Source organism: Cucumis sativus, chromosome 5 (genome assembly GCF_000004075.3).
Source record: "Cucumis sativus cultivar 9930 chromosome 5, Cucumber_9930_V3, whole genome shotgun sequence".
NCBI classification, from domain to species: domain Eukaryota; kingdom Viridiplantae; phylum Streptophyta; class Magnoliopsida; order Cucurbitales; family Cucurbitaceae; genus Cucumis; species Cucumis sativus.
Window position 1 is genome coordinate 12,440,893 of NC_026659.2, and position 27,876 is coordinate 12,468,768.

At 36.3% G+C, this 27,876-nt stretch overlaps 1 protein-coding gene across 4 annotated transcripts in view; it reads left to right on the forward strand.

Annotated features, from left to right (window-relative positions):
* The window catches only part of LOC101221303 (ADP-ribosylation factor GTPase-activating protein AGD4), a 45,143-nt gene that overhangs the window by 6,667 nt on the left and 10,600 nt on the right, over positions 1–27,876 (forward strand). For 2 of the 4 annotated variants that reach the window (XM_011656187.2, XM_031885186.1), the window contains exons 2-13: positions 1,297–1,373; positions 5,146–5,246; positions 14,428–14,498; positions 14,725–14,787; positions 17,986–18,030; positions 18,296–18,361; positions 20,056–20,103; positions 20,192–20,287; positions 20,383–20,424; positions 21,904–22,119; positions 23,811–23,942; positions 24,977–25,195. In XM_011656187.2, coding sequence (XP_011654489.1) covers positions 1,297–1,373; positions 5,146–5,246; positions 14,428–14,498; positions 14,725–14,787; positions 17,986–18,030; positions 18,296–18,361; positions 20,056–20,103; positions 20,192–20,287; positions 20,383–20,424; positions 21,904–22,119; positions 23,811–23,942; positions 24,977–25,195 — 1,176 coding nt within the window. Of the gene's footprint in view, positions 1–1,296; positions 1,374–5,145; positions 5,247–14,427; positions 14,499–14,724; positions 14,788–17,985; positions 18,031–18,295; positions 18,362–20,055; positions 20,104–20,191; positions 20,288–20,382; positions 20,425–21,903; positions 22,120–23,810; positions 23,943–24,976; positions 25,196–27,876 lie in introns of those variants that run through there. The other 2 variants (XM_011656188.2, XM_031885187.1) reach the window with 2 other exon arrangements.

Here is a 27,876-nt window from a genome sequence, read left to right on the forward strand (position 1 = left end):
TTTTCCAGCAGCTCCAAGCTGTTTGTAGAGGCTAATCCTGTTTATTGGAAATCAGTTGCACCCAAATTCAAGCCCCAACCCGTTCTTCAAAGTCATTTTCTCATCATCCTAACTCTACCCAGTTTAAGTACTCTGAGTTCTCTTTGCCTAACTCCGAGGTAAAATTTCTGAAGGGCTCTCCAAGTAAAACCCCTCTCAATCAATCCAACAAGAAGGGAAGAAGAGTGAGCCCTTTTTCGACTCTCCTTTCAGCGTTAGTAGTGAGGAATTGGAGCATTTGGATAGGTCAACCGAACTTGAAAATTAGAATCGTTTTGAGCCTCTAGAAACCGATCTCAATGCCTTGTTTCAATGCGAAGAAGAGCCAGGATCCACAAAGTTGCTGTCTGCTACTTGTTCTTGTCCCCGGTCTTACAAAAATACCAGATCATTTAGAATCAATAATTGCTGATTGTGGAATTATTTTAATTTGATTCTTCAGCAGTTTAATGTATTTCTCTCGATGTAAGACCAACTTCAGTCATTCTTGGATTTCCTTTCATATGGGTGACAAGTAAATCCTTCATGCCGATGCTGAATAGTGAAGGCTTCTTCGAGCTTCCTTGGATATGGATTAATTTGGTTAGGCTGTTTCGAGACAGCCAGTTGCATCTTCTGGAAAGTTTTTAGTTTAAATTTAGTTCTTTATGAGAGGATTTTGCATTATGCTTTGTAATATCTTCTTCGTATATGGTTTTGTTTAGCTTGATCTCTTCTATTTGGAATTTGTTTTGTAGCTTTTGTTGCAGAGGTAGACTGAAATTTTCTTTTCTCTTGCTCTTAGTATAATACTCTTGTACTTTGAGCTTAAGGCTCTTTTATTAATAATAATTTAAGAGGCTTGTCTCCATTTAAAAAAAAGCCAAGATTCATGAATGAATAGAAATCCTTAAACAACACTCCACTGCCAAAAGCAAAAAAAAAAAAAAAAAAAGAAAGAAAGAAAAAAGTCAAAGTTTATTATTAAATAGCTCTTAAGTAGAATTAGGTAGGTGAGGAGTAAACAGAGAGAGAAAAAGAAAACATTCATAGTTCTCCGTTTGCTTCTCACCAGTAAGTGCCAATCATGTGCCAAATTTACGTTCTTTTGTTTTTTGTTTTTGGAGCTTTTAACTTGTTTATCGAGTATGGCACATTTTGAGTGGAAGCCATCTTTTGGTCCTCTTTGGAAGCTCTTGTTCTAAAAGTTAGATTTTAATTTATTTGGTAATCAGATAACTTTCCTTACCTTTTATTTTATCTTTCCACTATTTGTAGATATCTTCTCTACAACGAACAACGGATGTGTTAGAAGATCGATGTAGAAGACTACACAGTGGATGTAGGATGTTTATGTAAGTGCTTCATTTTTATTCTTTTTCACCATCCCGGTTAAGGTTGTTGAGAATGGAGTTGGTAGGAACGGAAGCATGCTTTCTCTCATCTTTAAAATGTGTGATTGTCTTCATTATCATGCTAATCTTTAATTTATCTGTGACTGTATTGATATTTTCTTACAGCTATAATATTTTAATTTTTTTCTTGATACACATTTGTTAGACTAATGATCTGAAGATACAAACTCCACAGAGGAGAAATTAAAATAAAAAAATTTAAAAGGAGTACAAGGGAACATTAAAGCATTATAGTTTAGCAAATATCATGTAAGAAAAATCAACACAAGATTTTGATGTAACTCAAATGACAGTTGTGAATACAAGAAGATAAGTTGATGTAATTCAAGTTGGACGTAATTTCTCAAAATGAATTCTCTGCCTTTTCTCAGCTGGAGAATGGCTATTTATTGATGAATTGTATGTGGTAGTTACAATCAGTTTTGGTAGTTTGGGGTATAACTAATCAGTTTTAAACAGCTGATTAGTTTCAACTAACAACAGAATATAACAGACTAACTATCTAACTGTCTTGACAACAAACTAACTATCTTATTACATCATAAGTACTCTATTTATAGTCGAAAAGAAAACTAATCCTAATCCTAATTAATAAAAGAATCTAGTCCTAATTTGCTAATTGGATAGCGTGTCCGTGTTCGACACATTTCGGACATTTGGACATTCTGTCACTTGGTAGACACCTATTCGACGCTTGCTAGTCCAACAAATGTATTAGACATGCATAGAACACTTGTTGAGTAAACTAAAAAGACACATATATGACAATAAGAATGACTTTTGAGCATGGAATAATCAAGTTAAGTCTTTTAAGCATATAAATGCATCAATTCATTTACTATGAATTTTCTTTTACTATAAAAATGACATATATTCTAAAAATGAATATTTTAATAAACGTGTCCTAGATTTTAAAATATGGTGTGTCGTCGTGTCCATGTTTCTTAGATCAATAATATCTCAATTCTGTGATTCCTGCCAATTGTTCCTAGAACTAATGTGGTAAAAAAGAACACTGTTGTCAAAGAATATGCAAATTTCTCATAAAATGAATAAAAGCTCATTTTGTAAGTGATGAAAGTCCAATTGTGGTTGGATTTTTATTTCTTTAGTCAGTTTAGGTATGGAGTATTAACTTAATTAGATTAATTTTAGGTGATATTATTCCGGAGATATTATTATGATATTATTTCCTTAGTGTATATCTTGTCTTCTCTGATTATTGAATGAGCAGTTTCGCAGGATTAGAGCAAGATTCTCTCGAAAGAAAAGACTAGGACCAAGAACCAAAACCAAAGGACCAAGAACAAGAAAAGTAGAAAGAGATAAAAAAAGAATTCAAGAATTTCTAGGAGTGAAGGTAGAAAGTGGAAGTGGGAAATCCACAACAAAGTCAAGAGTAGGATGTAATACCTTAAGTTTAAGAGGGGGGCATGAATGATCTGGTATCACATTCTGAATGAGAGGGATTCTAAGGACATGAAAATAAGGTTAAGAAAAGCTTAAAAGAATTAAGAGTTAATACCTATACCAACAAGGTGCATCTTCCTTTTCGGTGGCTCAATTAGAGGAACTCCAAAGTTAAGCGTGCTCAGTTCGGAACAAGTCTATGTTAGGTGACCTCTTGGAAATTTTCCTAGGATGCATGTGAGTGAGAACACAACATGCGGAAAGGGCTTGTGTTGGTTTGTGGGAACGACTTTCACTCTAATAAGCCTTTAAGACAAATAAGAGTGGTGTTGCCAGGTCGCAGGGTATGTGGAGGAATGTTGAGGACTAGGACCAAGAGCAGAAAGTGGAAGTGAGAGATTCATTAGTCTGCTAATAAGTGGTTTTGAGGGAGATTAAGATCTAAGCCAGTTATAGGAATAAGTGGAATGAGAAAGGAATAAGTTGAATGATATTGCTTTCTAGCCTTTGTATTTCTTTGTTGGATAATCATTGAAAGGTTTTTCCCATGTGGTTTTGCTGCCTTTTTTCTATTTTCTCAGTTAAGTAAGCCACAGTCTGATTCTTTTCCATATTTTTCTGATTTTGTTGATAAAGAATTTGTTCATAATCTAGTGGTAAGGATCTAATTTTCATCATCTTCAACATTCATTGCCAATTTCTTATTGGTCTTTTGCCCATCAACTTTCTATATCGCTAGAATCACTATAATCAAATTTCAAATGTGGATAATGATAGGTTCTTTGAGAAAATCGAGCACGGGTGAAATTATTGTGTTGGAATTCTTTGTCTAAATCACTTGAATTAGAATTCCAATACTTTTTTTTGGAGTAAATTTGACTTTCTTGCCTATATCGACTGCTGTCTTTTTCTTCGTCGTCTTCCTTGAGCGGTAATAGTCCATTTTTTTGCAAAACCTTGATAAATCCTTTTTCTTTTTTTGGAATTTTAAGGATTCTCCCTTATTAGATGTGTGTTGTTCGGCAACGAGTGCAACTCACAGAGCTCTCGCTTGTGATTGGCATCACGAAGAGTTGTTTTGGTCTTCCACCGATGGCAATCATTGTTGGCCCGGACGACTGCTCTGATACCAATTTGATGTAACTCAAATGAGAGAAATTAATTAATTTTTAAAAGTTGTGAATACAAGAAGATAAGTACTCTATTTATAATTGGAAAGCAAACTAATCCTGATCCTAATTAATAAAAGAATCTAATCCTAATCCTAACTATTAAAAGAAACTAATCCTAATCCTAATAGGTTAAAAATTTGACCATAATATTCTATACCTACTACATTAGATTTAGAAAGAGAAGATTGGGAGGAAGTCTTCAATTTTGAGGACTCAACATGATTTGAGCCAAGGAAGACACTTGTTATGAAAAATCCTTTGATGATTTCTCTCCAATACCCTCCCTGCCTTCCCCTTTCCGATGTCTCTAGCTACCTGTTATCAGGTGAAAAGATTGTTGTTATCAGCTCTCTGATTGAGGTGCGATAGGAATGGAAGTGGCAAGCTGCAATGTTCTTCAGTTGTATTATTGCATTTGGTTAGAAGATGATAACTTCCATGTTGAAGATGTGGAAGCTGAAAGTTCTTTATCAGTATTTGAAGCACAACGGAGCTGGTTCCTGGAAGCATTATCAAAGTTATCAAGAGGTCCGAAAGATGGATTCTTTCAGAAATAGGGGTAGTTAGACCGAGGAAGACTGAACTTGTCGAAGTTCAGGGCAAAAAATGGATGGGTGCTATGGTATGTCTTTTGGCCACTGTTAGGTGGACACTCCATCATTCGAGTGTGCTCGGGAGAAGATAAACATGGATGGATGGCCTTTCACAAAATGCTGGAGAGTTTCCTTTCAAAAGTAGAGTATATAAAATGGTACTCACATGAAATTGGCACGACTCTTAATCCAACACAAGCTAAGAGTACAAGATTCACTAGAAGACTTGCGTCTAGAGAGAGACTAGGTTAAAGTTTATGTTAACTGCCTAGGTATCTTTTCATTTGTGAATTAACGATTCTGTTCTTTAACTTTGGGATTAAGTGGATATTTTGAAAATTTAGAGATTGGGGACATTCATGAAAACTCAAGGACCAAAAGGGTACTATTTCCAAATATTTTTCTAAACATGTGCCTGCTAATTTCTGGGTTCATTTTTTTGAATAATATTCTTGCCTTGTCTATGTAACATATCATATTTTTTTCTCAATAGTATTTATTCATTTTTTTTGTTTGGGAAAATGTCTACTTTTGTAGGGAAACTCTTGGTGAAGCTAGTAATGGAGACATTTCTTTTGCAGATTCTTTGGAAGGTTTCGGTGGTGGGCAAGATGATCCTGTCAGCGTGTCTATTGGAGGTTGTAATGATATCTTTATGCTATTCATTATCTTTCCCTCAACTAATAAAGAGTCTAAGCCGTAGGTTTCTATTTGCCCTATTTCCAGAGCCCATGCAGGCCGTCTAGGTAACATCTATTTTAAGAGAAGTCCTAGTCAGAATCTATAGATTGTCTCTCTGATTTTAGGTTGTATTACCATGGGAGAAGGAAAGTGAAAAGTTGTCTTTCATATCGGGCATGAACAATATGTTAGGATCACTATAATAATAAAACAACAAAATAACTATATTTCAAATTCAAATAGCAATGTCAATAACAATAGTCTCTTTCTCAAGGCTCAGAATAGACATTCTGAAAATTTTGTGTACCTTCCATCGCCCTTGCTTTCTATTTATAACCCTAACCTTAGGTAGTTACCATTATGCCAATACAAATATCCTAATAACATTCTCTATATACTGCCATTAATACTTTAATTTAATTTATTATATTATTTTTTAATAGGCTGTATTTTCTTTAGGAAAGTCAACCTTTTTCTGTAAATAATTCCCTGAATTTAAGGTCAGTGATTGAGGAATATAGTTTCCTTTTCCAAGTTCTAATTTTGTTATTTATTGTTGTTATTCTTCTTTATTGGAACTAAACTGTTGTCAACTAAAAGTGTCACGTTACCAGAGCTTGGCATGCTTCTTGGAAGGATGCCTAGGGATTCGTTGGCTTAAGTTTTTTACTGTTTTGTTGGTTCATATGATTCTACTCACTCAATACCTTTTTACTTTTTTTCCATCAATATAAGCCATTTGTTATTAGATCATTCTTACCGTTCCCACTTAAAATCCACTCGTGTTGTGTCAAGATCCAAGTCCTTGACTTGCTTGAGGTGTGTTGTGTCGATCCAAGTCCTTTACTTGCTTGAGGCATGTTGTGTCAAAGATCCAAGTCCCTGAACTAGATCAAAACTGGTCAGCTTCTTTACCTTTATTGAATAAACCCGGTTCCCATTCCGGATGTAATTCCCAAGAGTCTTTCAATTCTTTTGTGCGAGGAATACATTGCACTTTTCAGACAACTTCTCATAAGCTTTGAAAGACTTCGATGAAGAGTCATTGGCAAGTGTAAGCAGTGAAGAACTGGAAAGGGAAGATGACGAGGAAATAAAAATACAGATGAAATGCCGAACTATATGAACAAGGCTTTATTGAATAAACTCGATTCCCAAGAGTCTTTCAAGACTTTGATGCCGGACTATATGAACAAGTGCAAGGAATACATTGCACTTTTCAAACAACTTCTCATAAAGCTTTGAAAGACTTCGATGAAGAGTCATTGGTAAGTGTAAGCAGTGAAGAACTGGAAAGGGAAGATGATGAGGATATAAAAATACAGATGAAATGCCGGACAATATGAACAAGGCTTTAGGTATTTCATTCCAAACTGAAGAGGTTCAATTACATTCCGTTAAGGTAAGCTTCCCTTTTACTCCACTGGAAAAGAAAGACATACCTCAAAAAGTTCATTCCATATTGGAAGCGTGTGAAATCTCCTTAAGCCCAATCTAAAGGAAAACAGGTCATTCAGTGGATGTCCTTCAGGGTTGAAAAACAAAGATTAGCTATTGAATTACGTGAGGATTTGGACAAAAATCAATATGGTAAGTTCTTAAAAGTTTTCTAAAGAAATTATTCCGGACATTACTAATTCAAGATTCTAGAAGAGACGTTGTCTTTAAAGAATTCATAAAAGGCATCTAGATCTCAAAAGATGTTGGCTGGACTTTAGTTGGAATCTTTAAGGAGTTTTGGGGGCATTCTTACTGGGTGGGATGAAGGTTTTTTTTTCTTCAGAAACTAACATTGCTAAAGCAGATTTCACTTTGCTAACTGGAGTAATGCTTTGAAGGCAGTGCTGGGAAGTTTTTGTGGATTGGAAGACTGCTTCGAGTTCCTCTGGGCGTTGGATGCGCAAGATAGTTTTGAGGCAGCTGTTTTGCATCATCTTGCCTTTCTCTTTCTCCTTTCATCCTGTAGATTTGGGTGTGCAAGATTTTAGATTCCAGTGGGCTAATTTTGGGAGAGAGTTTAAGGATTGCTTTGTATTTAGCTTTCTACTGAAGTATTGTCTTTGAGTGGCTTTGATTAGCCCGTTTATTTTCTGTTTGGGTTCGTTTTTAGGTTTCCATCATATTTATGTTGCCGAGTTTAGTCTTTATTTATGTTTTAGCTTGTATTTTCCCTTAGTTCTTTTGTTCCCAGTATAATAATCTTGTACTTCTTTTGAGAATTACATGCAACTTCTTTTGTGAAGAGTGTAATGGTAGCAAAATTAGTCACCTTGTGAAATGGGAGTGTCAGTAGATCCCAAGCAGATGGCGGCCTTGGTTTGGGAGGTTTCAAGACAAAAATCTGACTCTCTTGGCAAAGTGGGGTTGGAGATATATGGAGGAAGAAAATTCCCTTTAGTGTAAGGTTGTTAGAAGTACATATTGCAAAGACTTCTTTAATTGGCATACATGGGGTAAAGAAGGTAGAAGATTAAGAAGCCCTTGGATAAGTATTTCAAGGACATGGCAGTAAGTGGATGCTCTCATGACTTTAAAACTTGGAAACGGTAGTAGGGCTGCATTTCGCTCGACATTTGGGTAGGCGTGGCTCTCTTTAATCTTCGCTTGACATTTGTTGTTCTTCAAGTTGTTTAAAGTAGCCCTATTTCCAAATGGCTCGGTGGAGAGTCAATCACCTTCTGTCGTTTGCTTAAGGAAGAGGAAATTGTTGAGTATCAATGTTTACTTGGTTTAATTTCTGATGTAAGCCATAGTTAGTGAGTTAGTTAAAACCCATAATTAGTTAAAGAACAACTGTAATCAATAACTAACTAAAACAGTTAGACACTCAACTGTTTCAAGGAAACAATTACTTGTAACTAACCTTGAAATATCAATAAATAATCAATCTCCTAGCCAAAAAAGGCAGAGATTTCATTTGAGAAAATTAATCCCAGCTTTGAATTACATCAAAGTGGTATCAGAGCAGCCTCGATTCTTGGACGGATGGCTGGCCGGAGAGGTAACAACCCTGCCGCGGGGGAACACCGTGCGCAAGAAGAAGCGGAGGCAATCACCGCCCTCTCTCCAAGGACAACAACAGTTCGCTTGCTGACTGTTGAGGATCCTTGGGAGATCTCCATAACAAATTTGATAGATTGATGGAAAGCGTTGACTTGTTAAGCCGAAGAGAAGAAGACCCACAACCACCACCACGGATCGAAGCCAACTTCCAAAACGACCATCGTTTCGGTGAAGCAAGAGGCCAGCGAGCAAGGGGAAACTTCAGAAACGTGAACAACCCACGAGGATTCCAAAGAAGGAGACCCGGGTACGCCATACCACACCAGTTTGACGAAGATTTTCAAGAAGACCAAGAAGCATGGCAAGAAATCAAAGAAGATGATTCCTCAAGTGGTGATGAACAAGGAAACATTTGGAACTTCAATGATGACTTGCGAGCAGGAAGAAATAACCGAAGAAATGAAACCAGAAGAGGAGAGTACCACAGCTACAAGATGAAGATTGACCTTCCCACGTATGATGGCAAGCGAAATATAGAAGCATTCCTAGATTGGATAAAGAACACTGAGAACTTCTTCAACTACATGGATACACCTGAACGCAAGAAAGTCCACCTAGTAGCCTTAAAATTAAGAGCCGGTGCGTCAGCTTGGTGGGATCAGCTGGAAATTAACAGACAAAGATATGGGAAGCAACCGATCCGCTCGTGGGAAAAGATGAAGAAGCTGCTGAAGGCGAGATTCCTACCCCCAAACTATGAAAAAACCCTATACAATCAGTACCAAAACTGCCGCCAAGGTGCCCGTTCAGTAGCTGACTACATTGAAGAATTCCACTGCTTGAGTGCAAGAACGAACCTGAGCGAAAATGAACAACATCAGATTGCAAGATTTGTGGGAGGCCTCCGATTCAACATCAAGGAAAAAGTCAAACTACAACCATTTCGTTTCTTGTCTGAAGCAATATCCTTTGCGGAAACAGTGGAAGAGATGATTGCGATTAGATCCAAGAACCTAAACAGAAGACCGGCGTGGGAGACAACATCAACAAGAAGGAACAATTATCCGGACAAGGCAAACAACCAACCCTCAACCTCAACAAAAGGAAAAGGGAAGGAAGTTGACAATCAAGAAGTAGCCGTGGAGAGGAAGAAAGAACAAACATTCAAAACCAGTGGTCAGAACAACTACTCCCGCCCTTCATTAGGAAAATGCTTCCAATGTGGCCAAACTGGTCACCTCTCCAACAATTGCCCGCAAAGAAAAACCATAGCAATAGCCGAAGAAGAAGGAGGGCTGACGAGTGAAGATAGTAAAGAAGCAGAAGAAGAAACTGAACTGATTGAAGCAGACGACGGGGAAAGGGTCTCTTGTGTCATCCAACGGGTACTCATCACACCCAAAGAAGAAAAGAACCTGCAACGCCAGGCTTTTCAAGACAAGATGCACCATAAACGGAAGGGTATGTGATGTAATCATAGACAGCAGCAGCAGCGAAAACTTCGTGGCAAAGAAACTAGTAACAGTCTTGAACCTAAAGGCAAAAGCACATGCAACCCCCAACAAGATAGGTTGGGTAAGAAAAGGAGGAGACGCCACGGTTAGCGAAATCTGCAGTCCCTCTCTCCATTGGAAGCGCCTACAGAGACCAAATTTTTTGCGATATCATTGAGATGAACGTATGCCATCTCCTATTAGGAAGACCTTGGCAGTACGGTACTCAAGCCTTACACGAAGGGAGAGAAAACACTTATGAATTCCAATGGATGGGGAGAAAGATAGTTCTACTCCCAATAACAAGAAAGAATAAGGAAGGATTAAGAAAATTAATCCCAACTTTGAATTACATCAATTTCAGCTTAAGGGTCTCAAATTCTTTTGATAAATGATTATAGGTACTAGAAAAGAATGGAGCTTTTATGGTTAAATCCCTCTCGACCCATCTCTCTCCTTTCTCTCCTATAGACCGTTTGCTTTACAAGATGTTAATGGAAGTCAATTTGCCCAAGGGTAAATATTCTTATGTCGATATGATTTTTTTTATTACTTAATGGCTCCACGGTTTTACAACAAAAGATGCCATCTAGTTGTTTGTCCCCTTCCATGTGCCTTTCGTGTAATCTGCATGATGAAGACCTAAAGCATCTATTTTTCACTTGCCCTTGCTCAACTAAGTGCTGGTGGAAACTTTTTTCCATTTTCAATTCCTCGTGGGCTTTCTGTAATGAGTTTAAAAATAATGTGTTGCAACTCCTAATTGGTTCACAAGTAAACGAAATGGCCTGGTTGATATGGAATAATGCGGTCAAGCCTTTGTTGGCTGATTTGTGGTTCAAGAGAAATTAAAGTTTTTTTTAATGATAAACCCCTCGTCTGGACAGATCAGTTTGAGGCGGTTCACAGAAATGCCTGGTCATATGTTTGAATTGGCGAGCCTTCATTTTTACATCCTAGTCCTCTTGTGTTGCATTTACTTGTACTGTTTATTTGAGTTCCTTGTTTTGCTCTTTCAATAGCTGGGTGTGTTGTTCGGGCTGTGTATAAGCCTAAGTCTTGCTCCTTTAATTTTAGTTTTCTTGGATATGACGAGGGCTCTAAGGGGGTGTCAATCTAGTTAAGATGTCCGGGTGTGCCTCCTCATCCTTAGGCCTTTTTGTTTTATGCTCTTTGTATAATTCTCTTGTACATTGAGAGTGCATCGATATCATTTCCATCATTAATACAGAGGCTCGTTTCCATTTTTTCTTTAAAAAGGATCATTTAAACGTTCCTTTTTTTCCCTCTGTATCTTGTCTATCCCTTCTCCATCTGCTATTGTCTCTTGCCTCAGCTTTTTCCTCAGTTTAGAATGTTAAAATTTGAAGGATGGTTAAGGTTTTTGCATGGTAGGTTTTACATGGAAAGTTAATACAATGGATCATGTTCAAAGGCATTCTTCTGTAGTGTTGTACACACAGTGCTGCATTCTTTTGTAGGAGACATGGGAGGACCTTGATCACACGTGGTATTATTGCCAGCTTTCTCAATATATTAGAAATCTTGGATGGAATTTTTTGGTGATCGTGGGACTCGGAATAGAGATGGTAGAACATTGTTGAAGGAGGTGCTCTTTGATCCTCCTTTTACACTCATCTCTTTGCCTGTACGGGGTGTTTTCTCTCTAAGATCTTTGAAGCGTACTCCATTCAAGATATTTGTTTAAATAGGAATGCTTTCGTTTCTCCAAACTAATTATGTAATTTGTTTGAGTGTTTTTGTTGAGAAATCTGTTTCTATTTTTTTTTAAAGTTAAACAAGTTTTTTTATTAGATAAGAATGAGTTTAAAGCTCATAGCACAAGAGAGTTATACAATGAGCTAAAAAACTTAAGGATTAGTAGGCACACTGGACATCTCAACTCGGTTGACACCCCCTTAATGCCCTTATCGTATCCGAAATAAACAATAACAAACATGACTAAAAAGGCTAAACAAACAATTTTTACAACATAGGATATCGATACATGAAAACAAAGAGACAACCCTTGACAACAAAAAACTATTGAATCTGTTAAGGGGCGATAAAAAAGTGAGCAAGACGACCAATCAACGCCAATTTATAATTAAGCTTAGGAGATAAAAGCACTGCTTTCTTGTAATTCTCCTTACAGGTACTTGATGAGGGCGCTAGAGTTGTGGCAACATAGTTGAGATAGTTGGATGTGCCGACTGATCCCCTTCATCTTAGTTGTATTTCTCTCCAATGTCTCTTGTATTTGAAGATCAGACTCTTTTCTTTACATCAATGACAAGTTTTCTGTTTAAGAAAAAAGGGAGATAGACAAAGTTTTGTGGGAATTCTAGCTTCCTTGTAGTTTTGTGGGTTGAGAGGAACAATAGGATATTTTAAAGAGATTGAGAGACCGGGTGAGGAGGTGGCTAAGTTTAATGCCTTCTTGCAGCTGTTGGTCACTGTCTTTATGTAATTATGAACTTGGTTTTGTACTTTTGCATTGGTCCTTCTTTTGCAGTTAAAGTTAGAGATTCGTTTTTTCGGGGCTTGTTTTTATATGCTCTTGTGTATTCTTTCATTTTTCCTCAATTAAGGTGTGGTTTCTTTAACAAAATCTTATAATTTTACTTGCAATTGTCATGAAATCCTTAGATTGTGGACTTCAGAGCCACATATCATATGGAAAAAAGTGCTAGTTTCATGTTTTTTTTTAAAAAGGAAATGAGTCTCTTTATTCGTATAGATATAAATTAAAAGAGACTAATACTCCAAGTACATGAGGGTTATATAGCATAAACCGGATCAACCTGCGTATCCCAACATCTCAACTAGGTTGACACTTCCTTAGTGCCCCACCATATCCTTCAAACAAACAAAAAATCATTGAGGCTTATATACTCGGCCATTGCAAAAAGGACAAAAGACTAAATCACTAACCTTACAAAGGTTTCAACATTGAAACTTACAGAAGATCTAAATCAAAAAGTGCAAAAAGAAATTAAACTCAAAACAAGTAGATTAAGTTGGAAAAATAAAACTCTCCAATTTGAGTAGATTTCTTGAATGCAGTAGCTCTCAAATGGCTTGGAGAAGGAACACCATGAGGAGGCATTCTTACGGGTGACTTCAAAGCGATCCAACCAAACAAAAGATTTATCATGGTATACTCTTTGGTTCCTCTCAAACCATAATTCTGCCGAAAGAGACTTTACCACATATACCCAAAGTGATTGAGGGATTTTTCTGAATTGCACTCCAACAAAAGGTTGCTGGATATTTCCTCGAAAGTCAGCCCCAAACACCCAAGATTGGTTAAAGAAAGAAAACAACTTCTCCCAACACCTAAACTGCGTAACATTAAAAGTGAAATATGATCTTAAAGGTTTGTTCTCTCTTCCCTCCCCTAACCCTTCACCTTTCTCCTGACAATCCTTTTTGCCGACAACTTTTCCGTCGATAGAGCAGACCATTCCCCACCTCTCCATTTACGATTCTCATCAACTTCGAGGAACACATGGAAGTGGTAAGTAGCAAAGTGGTTAATTCCTACTATTGCACTTAATTTGAGAATGGGTTATTCAACATTGAAGATGTAGATCTCAGAAAAATACTCAGGGTCACAAAGTCGCAGTTGAAATGGTTTATTGAGTCCATCATCAACGAACTGATTTGGGGTTTGGAGAACAAATCTTTCTTAGAAATGGTAAGGACGAGAGGGGAACCACAAGTTTGACGAAATTTCGAGCACATTCAGGGTGGGTTTATGGTGTGTCGTCTGGCCAACTTCTGGGTACCAGTCCTATGTTCATATTTTCTCAAGGGAAGACAAGCAGGGCTGGCAAGTGTTTCTAAGAATGCTAAGAAGTTCCCTCATGAAACAAGACTACTTGGGCTGGCATTCCTCCATTACTCCGGCAAGAACCTATGATTCACACACCTACAAGCTTCTGATAGGTCTTTCTATCCTATACTCTATCTAGCTAGCCATCTCTTGGTGTAAGTTATCTTTGCTAGTTTGATTTTATAGTTTCTCTACACATGCCGGAGAATTTTCTTGCAACTCATTTTTCCCTCTTGTAAATTTTCATACACCAATCAAATTGTTTTCAACCTTTCCATTCCTTTTGTTAATTCCATTTCTTAAATAAATGAGATTGTTTCCTATTCTTACCAAAAAAAAGAAAAAAAAATCACACAGAAACCCTCCAACATGGCATAATTCGTGGGTCATAATAGTGGTTGGTCAACTAGAAGGAAAGCACGCAAAAGAGGAACTTAACTTTTAATTAAGAAATAGATTTAGTTTTTTGGTAGAGGGATGCTTATCTTTTTGTTGGATAGAGTAGTTTAGGGTTGAATGTCTAACAGGTGTCCTAACTGTACATTTCCTATCTGGATAATATTTTTCATTTGCTGAACCCAATCTTTTTGCCTAGATGAGCCCTGAAAAATGTTTTGTATGTGGTATAAATAGTCAATTAGACAGCGTGGTTTTATAGTGATAGTAGGCACATTAAATTTGAACTTGTCTGATTTATGAAAGACCAGAGTGTTTTATTTATATTTATTTGTTATTTACTTTTATTACCTGAAAGTATAATAAGGCAAATTATGACTTGTTATCTGTGCGAGTAATTTGTTCCAGGTCCAGTTTTATCCAAGTTTGTCACTGCATTTCGTGAACTTGCTACATACAAAGAACAACTGCGTTCTCAGGTTATCTCTAGATCCTCTTTATGGGATGCTTAAGAAGTCCATATTTTTAACAGATTATTTTTGTAGTGCTGAGGGTATGAGAGTTTAAGGTTGATTAATTTTTGGCTTGGCAAATAATGGCAAAGAAATGCAGTTGTATCTGATTGACTTTTACCATTGAATATATTTTTTGCTCATATCGACTTTTCTTTGAATCTTTCATGTTCATGTAAAAATATTTTTGCAGGTAGAACATGTATTAACAAATCGGTTGATGCAGTTCCTGGACGAGGATTTACAAGGAGTAAAGGTAAGTTCGGTAAAAAGATGAAAACTTGTCTTATTATCCAAGTCATCTTTTTACGAGATATGAGTAGCAAATGAACTAACCATACAATTTGATGGCTTGAGGTATTAGACAATGGGATCTACTCTTTTATCCTTCTTATTTTTCTTGTGGGGGGAGTTAGTTCCTTGGTTTCCGTTATCTAGTTTTTATTTTTATGTATTTATTGATAATAGATGTATATATGTTCTTCATCATCTCCTCTGTATATGATGCTCCAACTTTAGGGATGGAAGAATGGACTCTCGAACAAAACTTTTCATTGAAAAAAAATGCAAAAGAGACTAATGCTAAAGAAATTCATTAACCTTCAAGAGATGAGAGAAGCTGAGAATAACAAAAGAAGACAATACTATTGAGATACAATGAAAAGAAAACACCAAAAAGCAAACTCTTTAGACCTAACAAACCAACTTCAGAAAAGAAATTCAAAGCAATAGAACACATAAACTTTAAAGCCAAAGCCAACTAAAGACCATCGAGTAGACAAGGAAAGAATTCCTTGAAGACCAAAAGCGAGAGTTCCAAACCATAGATCAAACCAACAGCTAAACTGTTGCTTCCAAGCTTGCAATTGCAAGGAAAAATAGCACAACTTCTCTAAAGAAAAACAGTAAGGCTTAGTCTCAAGGTCACGAGAAATCCACAATATTAGTTCTAGTTCTAGACCCAACCACCGAGCTAGACTTTAACTGATAGAGGAACGTGGTGGAATTGATTGTACTGCAAACCACATTTTTAATCAAGGCAGAAATTTGGTAGGGATTATATGGGTGACTTTTTTGCTTGAACACTTTCACTATTTATGTAAAAGTCTAATTTGACATGATCTAGAAAACTGACCAACTGAGATTAAGCAACCCAACTGATCAGATTGAACAGAAACCAAATGATAGAGAATGGATTTCAACCCAAAATTCCCACCAAACTTCACAGAAATGGACAGAAAACGATGTTGAAAGGTGATCAAATGGGTTCAAACTCGCAAATCTAAACTCCTTACACTACGGGTGATATGGTTTAAGGCCGAACGGGTAGTGGGTAGCCTTCATAAAAGTCATTTTATTGCATGAATTATTGATGGGCATCAGAGTCTCATGGGGTCGAGACCACAGCCGCTGATGATCAGGTCAGGGTGGTGTACAAGTTCTTTTCCTAACAGGTCGTGAATGGAAGAGTGAACAATTCAGATTGGGTGCAAAGGCATTCTTCTTTCTTTTTGCGGCCTCAGTGATGCTACTGTTGTACTGATGCATCAAAGAATGTTGACCTTTGTTGAGAATTCCACATTGGAAAAATCAAGGGACCTCACATTGTTTATAATATACCATGGGCTACTCTCATGGCCAATTAATTTGTGATGGAATTTCATGTTATCTAATATGGTATGAAAGTCCATAAAGCTCAAACGGGTATTCGATAGGAAAAAGGAACTAAAATATGATCTATGAAAGGTGAACCTAGAAAGGCTTCGTCTTGATGGTTCATGTTGATGATTTGAATTGGAAAAATCAAGGGACCTCACAATGTTTATAAGAGATACCATGGGCTACTCTCATTGCCAATTAGTTTTATGATAGAATCCTATGTACATGTTTGTATTGTGCTTTGGGTTTTTTCTGAATTTTCTATTCATTTTTTACAGTTTTTTCTGGTCCCTTGTAATAGGCTGATTGTTATTAGGTTGCTCCTTTGTTGGTTTTTGTGTTGCTTTGATGTTTTCTTTCTCGAGATATGATGATTGGTGCTATGTAGGTGTCAACCTAGTTGAGATGTCCAGGTGCACCTCCTGATCCTATAGATTTCCCTTTCTTTTTCTTCTTTACTGCTCTCTTCGTATAAATCTCTTGTACTTAGAGTTCTTATTAATAAATAAGCTTTTGTCTCCGCTTCACAAAAAAAAAAAAAAAAAGAAAAACCTTATGCTTTGGAATGGCTGTTATGCCCATTTAATATTATCCAGATTCTTGGATGCGTTTGGAGTCTCATTGGTTTACAACATGCTCTTCCCCTTGGCAAGGAGGACACCATTCTCTAGTCAGTTTGTTTTTCTTATTCTTTTTTGGATATTTGGTTTGAGAAGAATGCTAGACTTTTTAGATGTGTGGGTAGCAAAGGAAGGTTATTAGGTTTTTTTTTTAAAAAATCACCTGGTTTGAAAGAAATCAAAGGGTTTTCCATGATAGATCCTTTATTTGGTTGGATCGCTTTGAAGTTTCCTGTAAGAATCCTCCTCGTGGTGTTCCTTCTCCGAGCCTTTTTTGAAAGCTACAACATTCAAGAAATCTACTGAAATTGAAGAGCTTCTACCTTTCCAGCTTAATTTTTGTTTTTAGTTAAATCTCTTATTGCATTTTTTCCTTGTGCCTTGTGTATGCTTTTTGTTGAATCCTTTGTAAGGCTAGTGATCAATAGTCTTTTTGTCCTATCTGTAATGGCTGAATTTATAAGCCTTGGTTGATTTTTTGATGTTATGTTTTAAGGATATGATGAGGACGCTAAGGGGGTGTCAACCAAGTTGAGACTTTCGGGTGCGCCTGCTGATCCTAGACCCTAGTTATGCTTTATGCTTTACGCTCTTTGTATAACCCTCATGTACTTAGAGCATTAGTCTGCTTCATTTTACATCTATATGAATGAAGAGACTTGTTTCCTTTTCAAAAAAAAAAAAAAGCTAAGGAAATAACGTTGTGGGGTTTGGACATAGGACCTCCTCTAGACCACTTGCCCTGATATCATCTTAAATCATTGATTGATCTAAATGCTTAAGTTGATGAGTGAAGGTAAATTTAATACCATATCTAATAGGTTTAATTTCTCTTTAAGGCTTTGGACCTTTGGAGTCTTTCCCCATAGTTTTTTGGAATCATTTTTGTGGGGCTTTTACTTTTGTATGTTGTACATTCCTTCCACTTCTTTCAACAAACGCTTGATTTCTTATAAAAATAATTGGAAGTCTTCTTCCTAGTACTTTTTCTCTTCATGATACGTTGTTCATAAATAGGGATTTGAGGAGCTTGGCCATGATCATATGCTCTAGATTTGTTAATTGTAGAATTACCCTAAAACTGTTGAATGGCTGAGGCCTAGTCTCACCAATTCAAAACTCTTATTTTTAGGATTATTGAGTTTGTTCTTAAACTATTCTTCTTGCCTTTGCAGGACTCTCGTCAACGCTTCGATAAAGCTATGCATGAGTATGACCAGGTGTTGCATATCATTCACAATAACAATTGATGATCAAGTGTTATATTTGTATATAGTTGCTTTGTCCTTAGCTTGAAGCCTTCTTCCCAGATGACGCATGTTTCTGAAAATTGGTAGAATTGGTGGTTTTTCACGTAAACTGAAATCCTTATAGGAGGGATTTTGAGATTGGATAGAACCTAAGCCTTAAATATTTGTGTCCAATATATAAATGTAAATTTTCCGCGACTGTCTTTTAAGCTCTGAAACATAACTTCATTGGTAGGCTCGAGAAAAATTTGTCTCATTGAAAAAGAACACACGAGGGGACATTGTTGCAGAATGTGAAGAGGTATGTTTTTCTATGTATTGAATTTTGAATAGTTTCTCCAAGAGTTTTTCACACTTCTACATGTCCTAGGTTGCTGGTATATACAAACTTTGGCTATTGGACCTCTAATTTAATTTTTAGTTATTTTGATATACTTACATATATATATTTAAAATGGTATGTAGAATAACAAGAAAAACAAGGCTTTTCTTTTCTTTGATGTTGTGTGTATAGAAACAGTAGTAGAATAACAAGAAAAACAAGATTTGTTTTTCCACTTTAATTTTTTGAACACTAAAAGATAGAATTATATTGCAATATCAAAAAAGAAACTACAATATACCTAAGGACATTCTACAGGGCTGAGAATCCTCTCCCAAATTCCCAACTATGCAAACCCCACAAAATTCTTCTCATCTCCCTCTCAACCCAATGCCTCTTATTTATAACTAAAGGGCCCTAACAAACTTACGAATATCCCCCTTCTAATCATCATCCTGATATTCTATTAATACCACCATATATCTCTAACTAGGTCGCTTACATTTTCCTTGTGTTATATTTTGAATGTTGCAATAAAATGATCCTTCCTTGATACATGGGTTTTCTAAAGTTCCAATTGTCGAATGAAATTCTGCTCCTGTTTATTCTTCAAGTGGTGCTTCATTTCTTGGATCTAACAACAACGAATCAGATGAATCCAACTCATGCATACTTCGAACATTAAATGCCATATTCTATAAAGTTTTTAGCTTCCTATGCTTTAATCATTGAATGCCTCTCCTCTTTTTAATTTTAAGAAACATGAAACTGCTAGTCACAAAAAAGAACTGCTGAAGGGAAGAGAGGCAAGGAGCCCCTCCCACAAGAGAGACAGGCATCAAAGCCTCCAAATTGCGGAGGGTTTTATTACTTTTTAGATTTAATTTTATTTCATGTTTAGTATTGGTGTAAACAAAAACATCCTTGTAGATATTAGTCTTTCTTCTTTGTGTTTCCAATTGGATGAACCTTTGGTAAGTTAACTTTTGACGTAGGAAGTCTTTTATGCTCCTATTATTGTTCTTTGTTTTTTCAAACGGGAACAATAATTTCATCAAAGAAATGAAAGAGACCAATGCTCAAAGTACAAATGTTGAAACAAATAAAGCTTGCTAGATACACTTGAAAATAAACAAAATCAAGCTAAAAAATAACTTGATGTGAGAAAAAACAATCCAGTTCGAACAAATATCTTGAATGAAAAATCTGCAAATAATTTGGAGAGTGAGCACCAAGAAGAAGCTTTTGCACGAGCTATTTCATAACCTTTGGACCAAGGTAGAAACTTATCTTGAAAATGTCCTTTCAAACTAAATTATGGATAGGATGACTTTGATACCATTAGGAAGTCTCTCTTATGCTCCTATTTCATTCATCAATAAAATTTCCTTCTTTTCCAAAATAAATAAATAAATAAATAAACAAACATTGTCAAATAACTTTGTGGAGTTGTTAAGAACCATGATTTCAAAGTCGTGCACACAATATGTATACTGATACACACAAGGGAGAAAAAGAATACATATGCAGCCACTTTTAGGTGTGTCATTGTTATTTTCCCTACCTTGTTAGAGTTTCCTATTGGTTTTTTGGAGAATGAAGATCTAATTTCTTACAAGTTTTATAGAATATTTTTGAAGTATTTTATTGATGATCTCCCAGTCTTATTTCAGGACCTCCTGAATTCAAAGTCAGCATTTGAGAAAAGTCGCTTCAATCTAGTAGGTTAACCATTACATCTCTTTTAGCTGTTCTGGTCTCTTTTAGGCTTTTTGCTAACTAACTTTTTTACTGTTTTGAGGGTGGTAGGTGAATGCGCTTATGAACGTTGAAGCAAAGAAGAAGTATGAGTTCTTAGAATCTATAAGTGCACTGATGGATGCTCATTTGAGATATTTTAAGCTAGTATGATCTTTAAATTATTTAATGATGTTACATTTCATGATTGAATATTTATACTATTATGTGAACTAAGCAGTGTTTATTTATTTATGAGCTAGGGCTTTGACTTATTTGGTCAGATGGAACCGTTCATTCATCAGGTATGCTCCTATACATACAAAAATTGAAATTTCTTGCGTGAGGAATTGTCATAAATCAATATAATGAGACAAAGACATTATTAACGCAACCATCTAGTTTAATCTGCCTCTGGTGTGACATATGAGATGGTAGAACAGGCCCTAGATTGGGGTAAAATAATATTTCATTTGATTATCTGACATGTTTTTGCATCAAGTATCCTTTTGATGAGCTTCAAATTATTCTTGTGTAAAAATATTCACGGTAGTGATTGAATTTCTGTCAGAATTGTTGCATTATTTTGTTATGGTTTATAGGTATATCTAGGGACGGAAAATATTCATCAATATCTCAATATATCTCTTAAATCACCAATTCAACCAAAAGCTGGTGGTTGAAGACAAATTTAATTATATATCACTAACAATATCTATAAATGTTAGAGGGTTTGACTCGATATTGAGATTTATCAATATCTTTTTTATATACATATGAATAAAAAAAACATCTTTATCTATTAATCCTTATATGAATACTAATATCAAGATGTATAGCATAGTTTATTTTGAAAGTAAAAACATCTTAATTATTAATTTAGATAATTTTTGTTGATTTACTGAAATATCCATCAAGAACAATATTTTATGATACATCTATTGAGTATTGGCTATGTCCATAAAATTGAAATACTGGTGTAGTAGAATTAGGGTTAATTAGGGTACTATGGTCAAATCCTTAATTAATTAGGATTGAGATTAGTTTCCATGATTAATCAGAGTTAGGATTAGTTTCCTTGGTTTATTAGGATTATCATTAATTTCTTTGATTAATTAGGATCGGGATTAGTTTGCTTTTCAATTCTCTATAAATAGAGAGATTGCCTTCTTGTTCTGATAAATTTTGATTAATAACAAAGACTTTTATTTGATTCTTGGAGAAATTTCTCCCTTTATCTTTTAGGCTACATCAAATACAAATATCAATATTTTACCCCTGGATACTTCGCAACCACTTCTGAATGCTAACACTGTATTTCAGTTACTCTGTTATGAATCAACGGACCAATATCATGATTTGCTGGTTAATTCATTTGTCTTCTTGGGAGTCTAAGTCTGTTTGTTGTTATCGGCTAGAACAAATTTCCTCTCTTTTTTGACATCTGTTTGTTGTTATCGGCTAGAACAAATTTCCACTCTTTTTTGGCATCTATAGTTAACCTTATTCTAATCTGAATTGGTGGCAGAAATTTGCAGAAGTGTTCCATGAATCCAACTTCTGAACTATTTCAGTTCATATTTAGCCACATGGCCAAGTTTTGTTATGTAGTAGGTTCTACATAATATTTAATCTTTGTGGCATAGCTAAAGATTAATGGTTGTCTATAGAAGATTTTTGTGCTGTATGGAAGTATTTCCTAATATAAGCTATATTTACCTATATGAAAAACCCTGGAAAGGTTAAATTGCTTTTTCCTTGTAACTTTTTTCTTCTTGTTCAAGGTTCTAACATATGCACAACAATCTAAAGAACTGGCCAACATTGAACAAGATAAACTTGCAAAAAGGATTCAGGAATTCAGGACACAAGCACAGCTGGACAATTTGCAAGCTTCCAATAGCCTAGATACTTCTGTGGTTTCTGATGGCATTCATGGTAGTGGTATCAACTCCTACAGAAGTGTTGAAACAGCTCCTCAGTCCATTGTCAATGGGAAGGTGAAAACAATTTTTTTTCTTTTCAGTTTCTTCACAATACCATCTATCCAAGTCCTAATTATTCTAACTATATTTCACTTGGGAACTAATTGAGTTATGGATACTTTAACAATAACTGTAAATATATGCTCACTTACTCTATCTTGACTGGTCTCACAAGACAATTGCCTAATCATTGAACACCGTGGATCAAGAAACTTATAAGTTATAGCTTCTAGATGTGAAAAAGTTATGAAGCTTAAAGTGTTTTTCTTTGGGAAGGGATGGACGAAGGAAGAGGTTCTCACCTAGTGAGGGAAGCGTGTGAGTGTGTGAGGGGGATGGTGGAGGGGAATGAAAAACAAAGCTCTGTTGGCTTTGGCGTGTGTTTGTGACACAGGATCATTGTAAGTATGACTCTCATCCCTTAAAGTGGTAATCGAGTGGGTTAAAGGCACATATTGGAATCCTTGGAAGAATATTTTTCTTGAGCTTTCCTCCTTCACCCATCTTGTTCATTGTGTGGTGGGGAAGGTAAGGAAACGTACTTTTGAGGAGGATCTTTTGGTGGGGTATAGTCTCTTCTGCTTTGGGTTTCCTCGTTCATACCATATTTCTTTCTAAAAACCGTTTATATATGACTTTTTGGTGTGGTCTGGGAACTCTGTTTCATTTTTGTTTGGGTTCCATTGTTCTTTGTTTGATAGGAAAAGAACGAGAACACAGGTGGTTTCTCTACTGTCTTTTATCCAAGTGGTTACTTTTAGGATGGGGAGAAGGGACTTTTGCATCTGGGGAGGCTTTTATGCAAGTTTTTTTTGGCACTTATTGAACCCTTCTCCCATTAGTGAATAGGTGTGTGATATCCTGGAGTGTTTAGATCCCTAAGAAAGTGAAGTTCTTTACTTGACAAGTTCTTCTAGGCTGTGTGAACTTTGGATCGGATGTTGAGGAGGTTAGCCTCGTTAGTGGCTCCTTTTTACTTTATTCTTTGCTAGAAGGCAGGGGAATACTGGGATTTCTTACTCTGGAGTTGTGAGGTTGTGAGATTTATGTGGAGTTGCTTTTTTCAAGAGTTCGATTATGTGTTATTGTGTCAGCAAGATATTTTGATTGGGCCGCTTTTTGTGGCATGCAAGGGGGTGTGCTCTATTATTGGTTTAGGGGGGGAGGAATCACATAGTTTTTAGGGGAGTGTAGAGGGACCCTAGTGCTATTGGTCCTTGGTGAGATTTCATTTTTCTCTTTGGGCTTTGAATCACTAGGTAGGTAACTTAACTTCTAGTTGGAGGCCCTTACTTCAGTAGGACATTTTCAGGATTGGTTTTTCTATGGTATTGTATTCTTCCATTATTTCTTAATGAACATAGTAAATTAAGAAAAAATGCAGACACCTCCCCTAAACAAAATATTCCAATAGATGTGCATGCTGGAGGACATTGACGGTTGACAAGAATTGGACAAATTGAAATTCATGTGGTGTTCTAGATGAGAACAAAATGAATACATGTCAACTGAAAAAAGAAAACAAATATACTTTACATAAAGCAATAACTAATAAGGCTATCATAAATAACTGGCAACTGGCAAATGCACGTTGCTCCTGAAACATTTTATGTTTACTCCGTTCTTTATCTGACAATAATTTAGAAGGATTTCATCTCTCCAGCTAGTATCATTTAACTATTCTTTTGTCATCTTTGTATCTGTAGGTCGAAACAATAAAACAAGGGTATCTCTTGAAAAGATCTTCAGGTTCGAGGGGAGACTGGAAAAGGATGTTTTTTGTACTTGATAGTCAAGGTGCTCTCTATTATTATAAGAACAAGGCAAGCAGATATGTGGTATGTTTATTTATTACGTTGGTATACTTGTTAAGGATCTTTTATACAAATCAGATTGTCGAACATAGCGTCAACACCTTGACATCCAGCAAGGCAGTAAATAAGCAAAATGTCCGAAGAATTACTTTTTACTTGAATGTGCTTCTATATGCATAAGTGCTTCACAGAAAAAGTCCCCACGTTCTTTTGTGCTTCATGCTTAAGTCCCAAGGTTCATTGCTTTAATGCACATCGTGTGCGAACTTTTTATTTATTTCGCTGAAAAATGATCTCCTTTCACATTTCCCCAACAGAACTTTTATAGCTCAAAGTTCAGCATGTGGGGTGGGGGGTTGTTTCTCGACCTTGACTTCTTTGTTCTATGATTGACCCATAGCACCCTACCAAGGGAAGTGTAATTAATGATATCATGGTCTGGCTTCTCATAAGAAAAATGATATTAAGATATGATTGGATTTCAGTGAGATGTAACTTGTCCAACTGAATTTACAACTTATCATTTATGTGGGATGGAATTTTGAGTTACTGTGAAGTAAGTAAAAATGAAATGGATGAGATTCTCTTTTGGAAGTCTATTTTGGACATCTGGAATTTGTATTAAGCTCAAATTTCAAGAGGATAAAACTTCTTCATTTCGTTGCAGTGCTTAATTACAAATTTTTTGTTGAAATAAATAAAAAATATCTTTTGAGACTTGTTTGGAGGTGATTCCTCAGGCGTTTGCAAGAGTTCTCGTATTTTCAACTGCTGGGGTGAAATTGTTATGTCCTATTATTTTTGCATGAAAGGTCAATCTGTGGATTATTTGGTTTAGGGACTATGAATTCAAATTGCCTTTTTATTTGTCCTTATATTTTCGTTCTAGGTGGAAACCTTTTACTTGAGCATTTCCCTTTGTATGAGATATATTTGCAATATGCTAGACAATGGTTATGGTGACATAAATATAAATAATTATAAAAGTAAATAAATCCTTGAGAACTAATCTATGGATTTTGGTAAATTTAATGTGTTTAACATAATATCTTCTTCAGGGCCAACAATCTCATAGTTTCAATCGCTCAGATGAACACAACAACAGTATGTTTGGTAGATTCCGTGCAAGGCACAATAGGTCATCATCACTCAATGAAGAAATTTTGCGTTGTTCTACAGTTAACCTGCATACGTCTACGATAAAGATGGATGCAGAGGATTCAGATCTACGACTTTGCTTCAGAATAATTTCTCCCTCTAAGACCTTCACTTTGCAGGTAATTAGTTGACTTAGCTATCCTGGTGACTTTCTTTTTCTTAAGCTCTCGAATTAGCTTTATTCATCTTATTTTTTCAGTTTTCTTCTCAGTTATTTTTGTTTCTAGCATCGTGGCTTGAATGTTGCAGACAATAAATCACATTATTGATATTTGAGTGCAATATAAATGGAAAATTTGATTTTTGCAACGAGGGTAAAAGTTGAAAAGTCAAAAGAATAGTAACATATAAAAGAACGTGGTTTATGTTTTTTTTTCAACGAAAATGGATCTCTTTATTAATGGGCAGAAAGAGACACGAGCTCAATATACAAGAGGGTTATGCAAGAGCTGTAAAAAATACTAGGGATCAGCAGTCGCACTTGGACATGCCAACTAGGTTGACACCTTCTTAGCAACCTCATCATATCCAGAAGAATGGGGTTTATGTTTCTTGTTGACAGATTGTCGATCTATATTTTCTTTTTTCAATGGAAATCACATAGCTAACTGGAATGTAATTCCTACATCTTGGTATTATTATTATTAGAACTTATCAAACCTACTCCTAGTATTGTATCTGACTTCAATCCTTACCCTATAATCCTACCTACAAACCAAGTTCCTTAAAAATGTATTACAGAAGGAATCTCATAAAGGAAGTTGGTTCTCCTACTAATCAGTCGTCGACTCCAGTCCAAGAATCTGAACCTCCTCGAGATCAAGGTATGGAAAACCTTATTGAACCTTATACCAATAATAAGATGAGTGAGAATGACATGGTTGTTGTTCTTGAAAATGTGGAAGAAAAGAACGACAATGAGATTAAGATCAAAGTATGAACCAATAATAGTGAAGCTGAACAGGGTCATACAAGGAAAATTGATGAGGATGATCCCTCACTTGACATTTCCATTGCTCTGAGGAAAGGTACCAGATCTTGTACTAAACATCCCATTTGCAACTATGTTTCCTATGATAATCTTTCTCCACAGTTCAGAGCTTTTACAGGAAGCCTTGACTCTACCATAATACTGAAAAATATCTACATTGCTTGAGAGTGTCCTGAATGGAAGAATGTTGTCATGGAAGAGATGAAGGCTCTTGAAAAGAATAAAACTTAAGAGATTTTTGCTCTACCCAAGGGGCACAAACTGCGGGATGCAAATAAGTGTTCCCTCTTAAATACAAAGTTGATGGAACTCTTGATAGACATAAGGCAAGGTTAGTTGCAAAGGGATTTACTCAAACCTGCGGTGTTGATTATTCAGAAACCTTTTCTCCAGTTGCTAAGTTGAATACTGTTAGAGTCCTGCTATCTATTGCTGTGAACAAAGATTGGCCTCTATACCAGTTGGATGTTAAAAATGCATTTCTAAATGGGGACCTAGTGGAGGAAGTCTACATGAGCTTCCTACCTGGATTTAAAGTCGGCATGGTTTGACAGATTCACTACATTTGTCAAGTCCCAAGGGTACAGGCAGGGGCTTTCTGATCATACTTTGTTTACAAAAGTTTCCAAGACAGTGGAAGAGAGAATCAATGCAGTAGAACAAGAGCTTCAACGATTGCTGATAATGGAAGAGAACTTATTGTTGATATCGAAAAGTATTCAAGAGATGAATATTCAAATCAACCAACAACATTAGCAACAACAGTTAATTATGAAGTATATTGAGGGCATTGTGCGTGATGATATTTCGGCCGGAAAGAAAGCAGAAGGTGCAGTGAGTCAAGCTAAGGGTGAGAAAACAGACATTTCGAGCACATCCGATGGATCGAAGAAAGTCGGAAGGGTTGAGGAAGAAAAATTGGCTGACCGGAGCAAATTTAAGAAAGTAAAAATGTCGGTTTTTAATGGAACTGACCCTGACTCCTGGTTTTTTTGAGCAGATTGGTACTTTAAGATTCATGAGCGGACCGATACGGAGAAGATGACGGTGGCAGTGATAAGTTTTGATGGACCCGCCCTGGACTGGTATAGATCAAATGAAGAATCAGAACGATTCAAGAGTTGGGAGGATTTGAAACAGAGACTTTGGTTCGATTCCGAACGATTCGCGATGGATCGTTAGTAGGAAGATTTTTTACGATCAAACAGGAAACAACAGTGGAGAAATACTGAAACCGATTTGATAAGTATCTAGCACCGGTGGCGTTTCTTCAAACTATAGTTATGGAAGAGACCTTCATGAATGGGCTAAGCCCATGGTTGAAATTGGAAGTGGATGTGCTGGAGCTCAGAGGATTGGTCCAAATGATGAAATTAGCCTTGAAGATTGAAAATAGAGAAAGGTCAGGAGGGAATGTGTGCTGTGTAGCGTTTTCGGAGGGAAGCATCAGTTCAAAAATCCTTGGGTAAAACCAACCACGGCAATCCCAAACGTCCTGAAACAAACGGAAGGAAGCTGGCCGATGAGGACCATTATGTTAAAGGGGATTACGACGGAGGAAAAAAAAAAAAGAATGACCCTCCCAAAAGACTTTTCGACGCTGAATTTCAGTCACCACGAGAGAAGGGGCTGTGTTTTCGGTGCGATGAAAAGTACTACGCCGAACATAGATGCAAGGCTAAGGAACAGGAAGAATTAAGAATGCTGGTGGTGACAGAAAACGGGGAAGAATTAGAGATTGTGAAAGAAGACTTCTTCGACGTTGAAACAGAGGATATGGCAGTGGAAGTAGGGACTGTGGAGAATTTG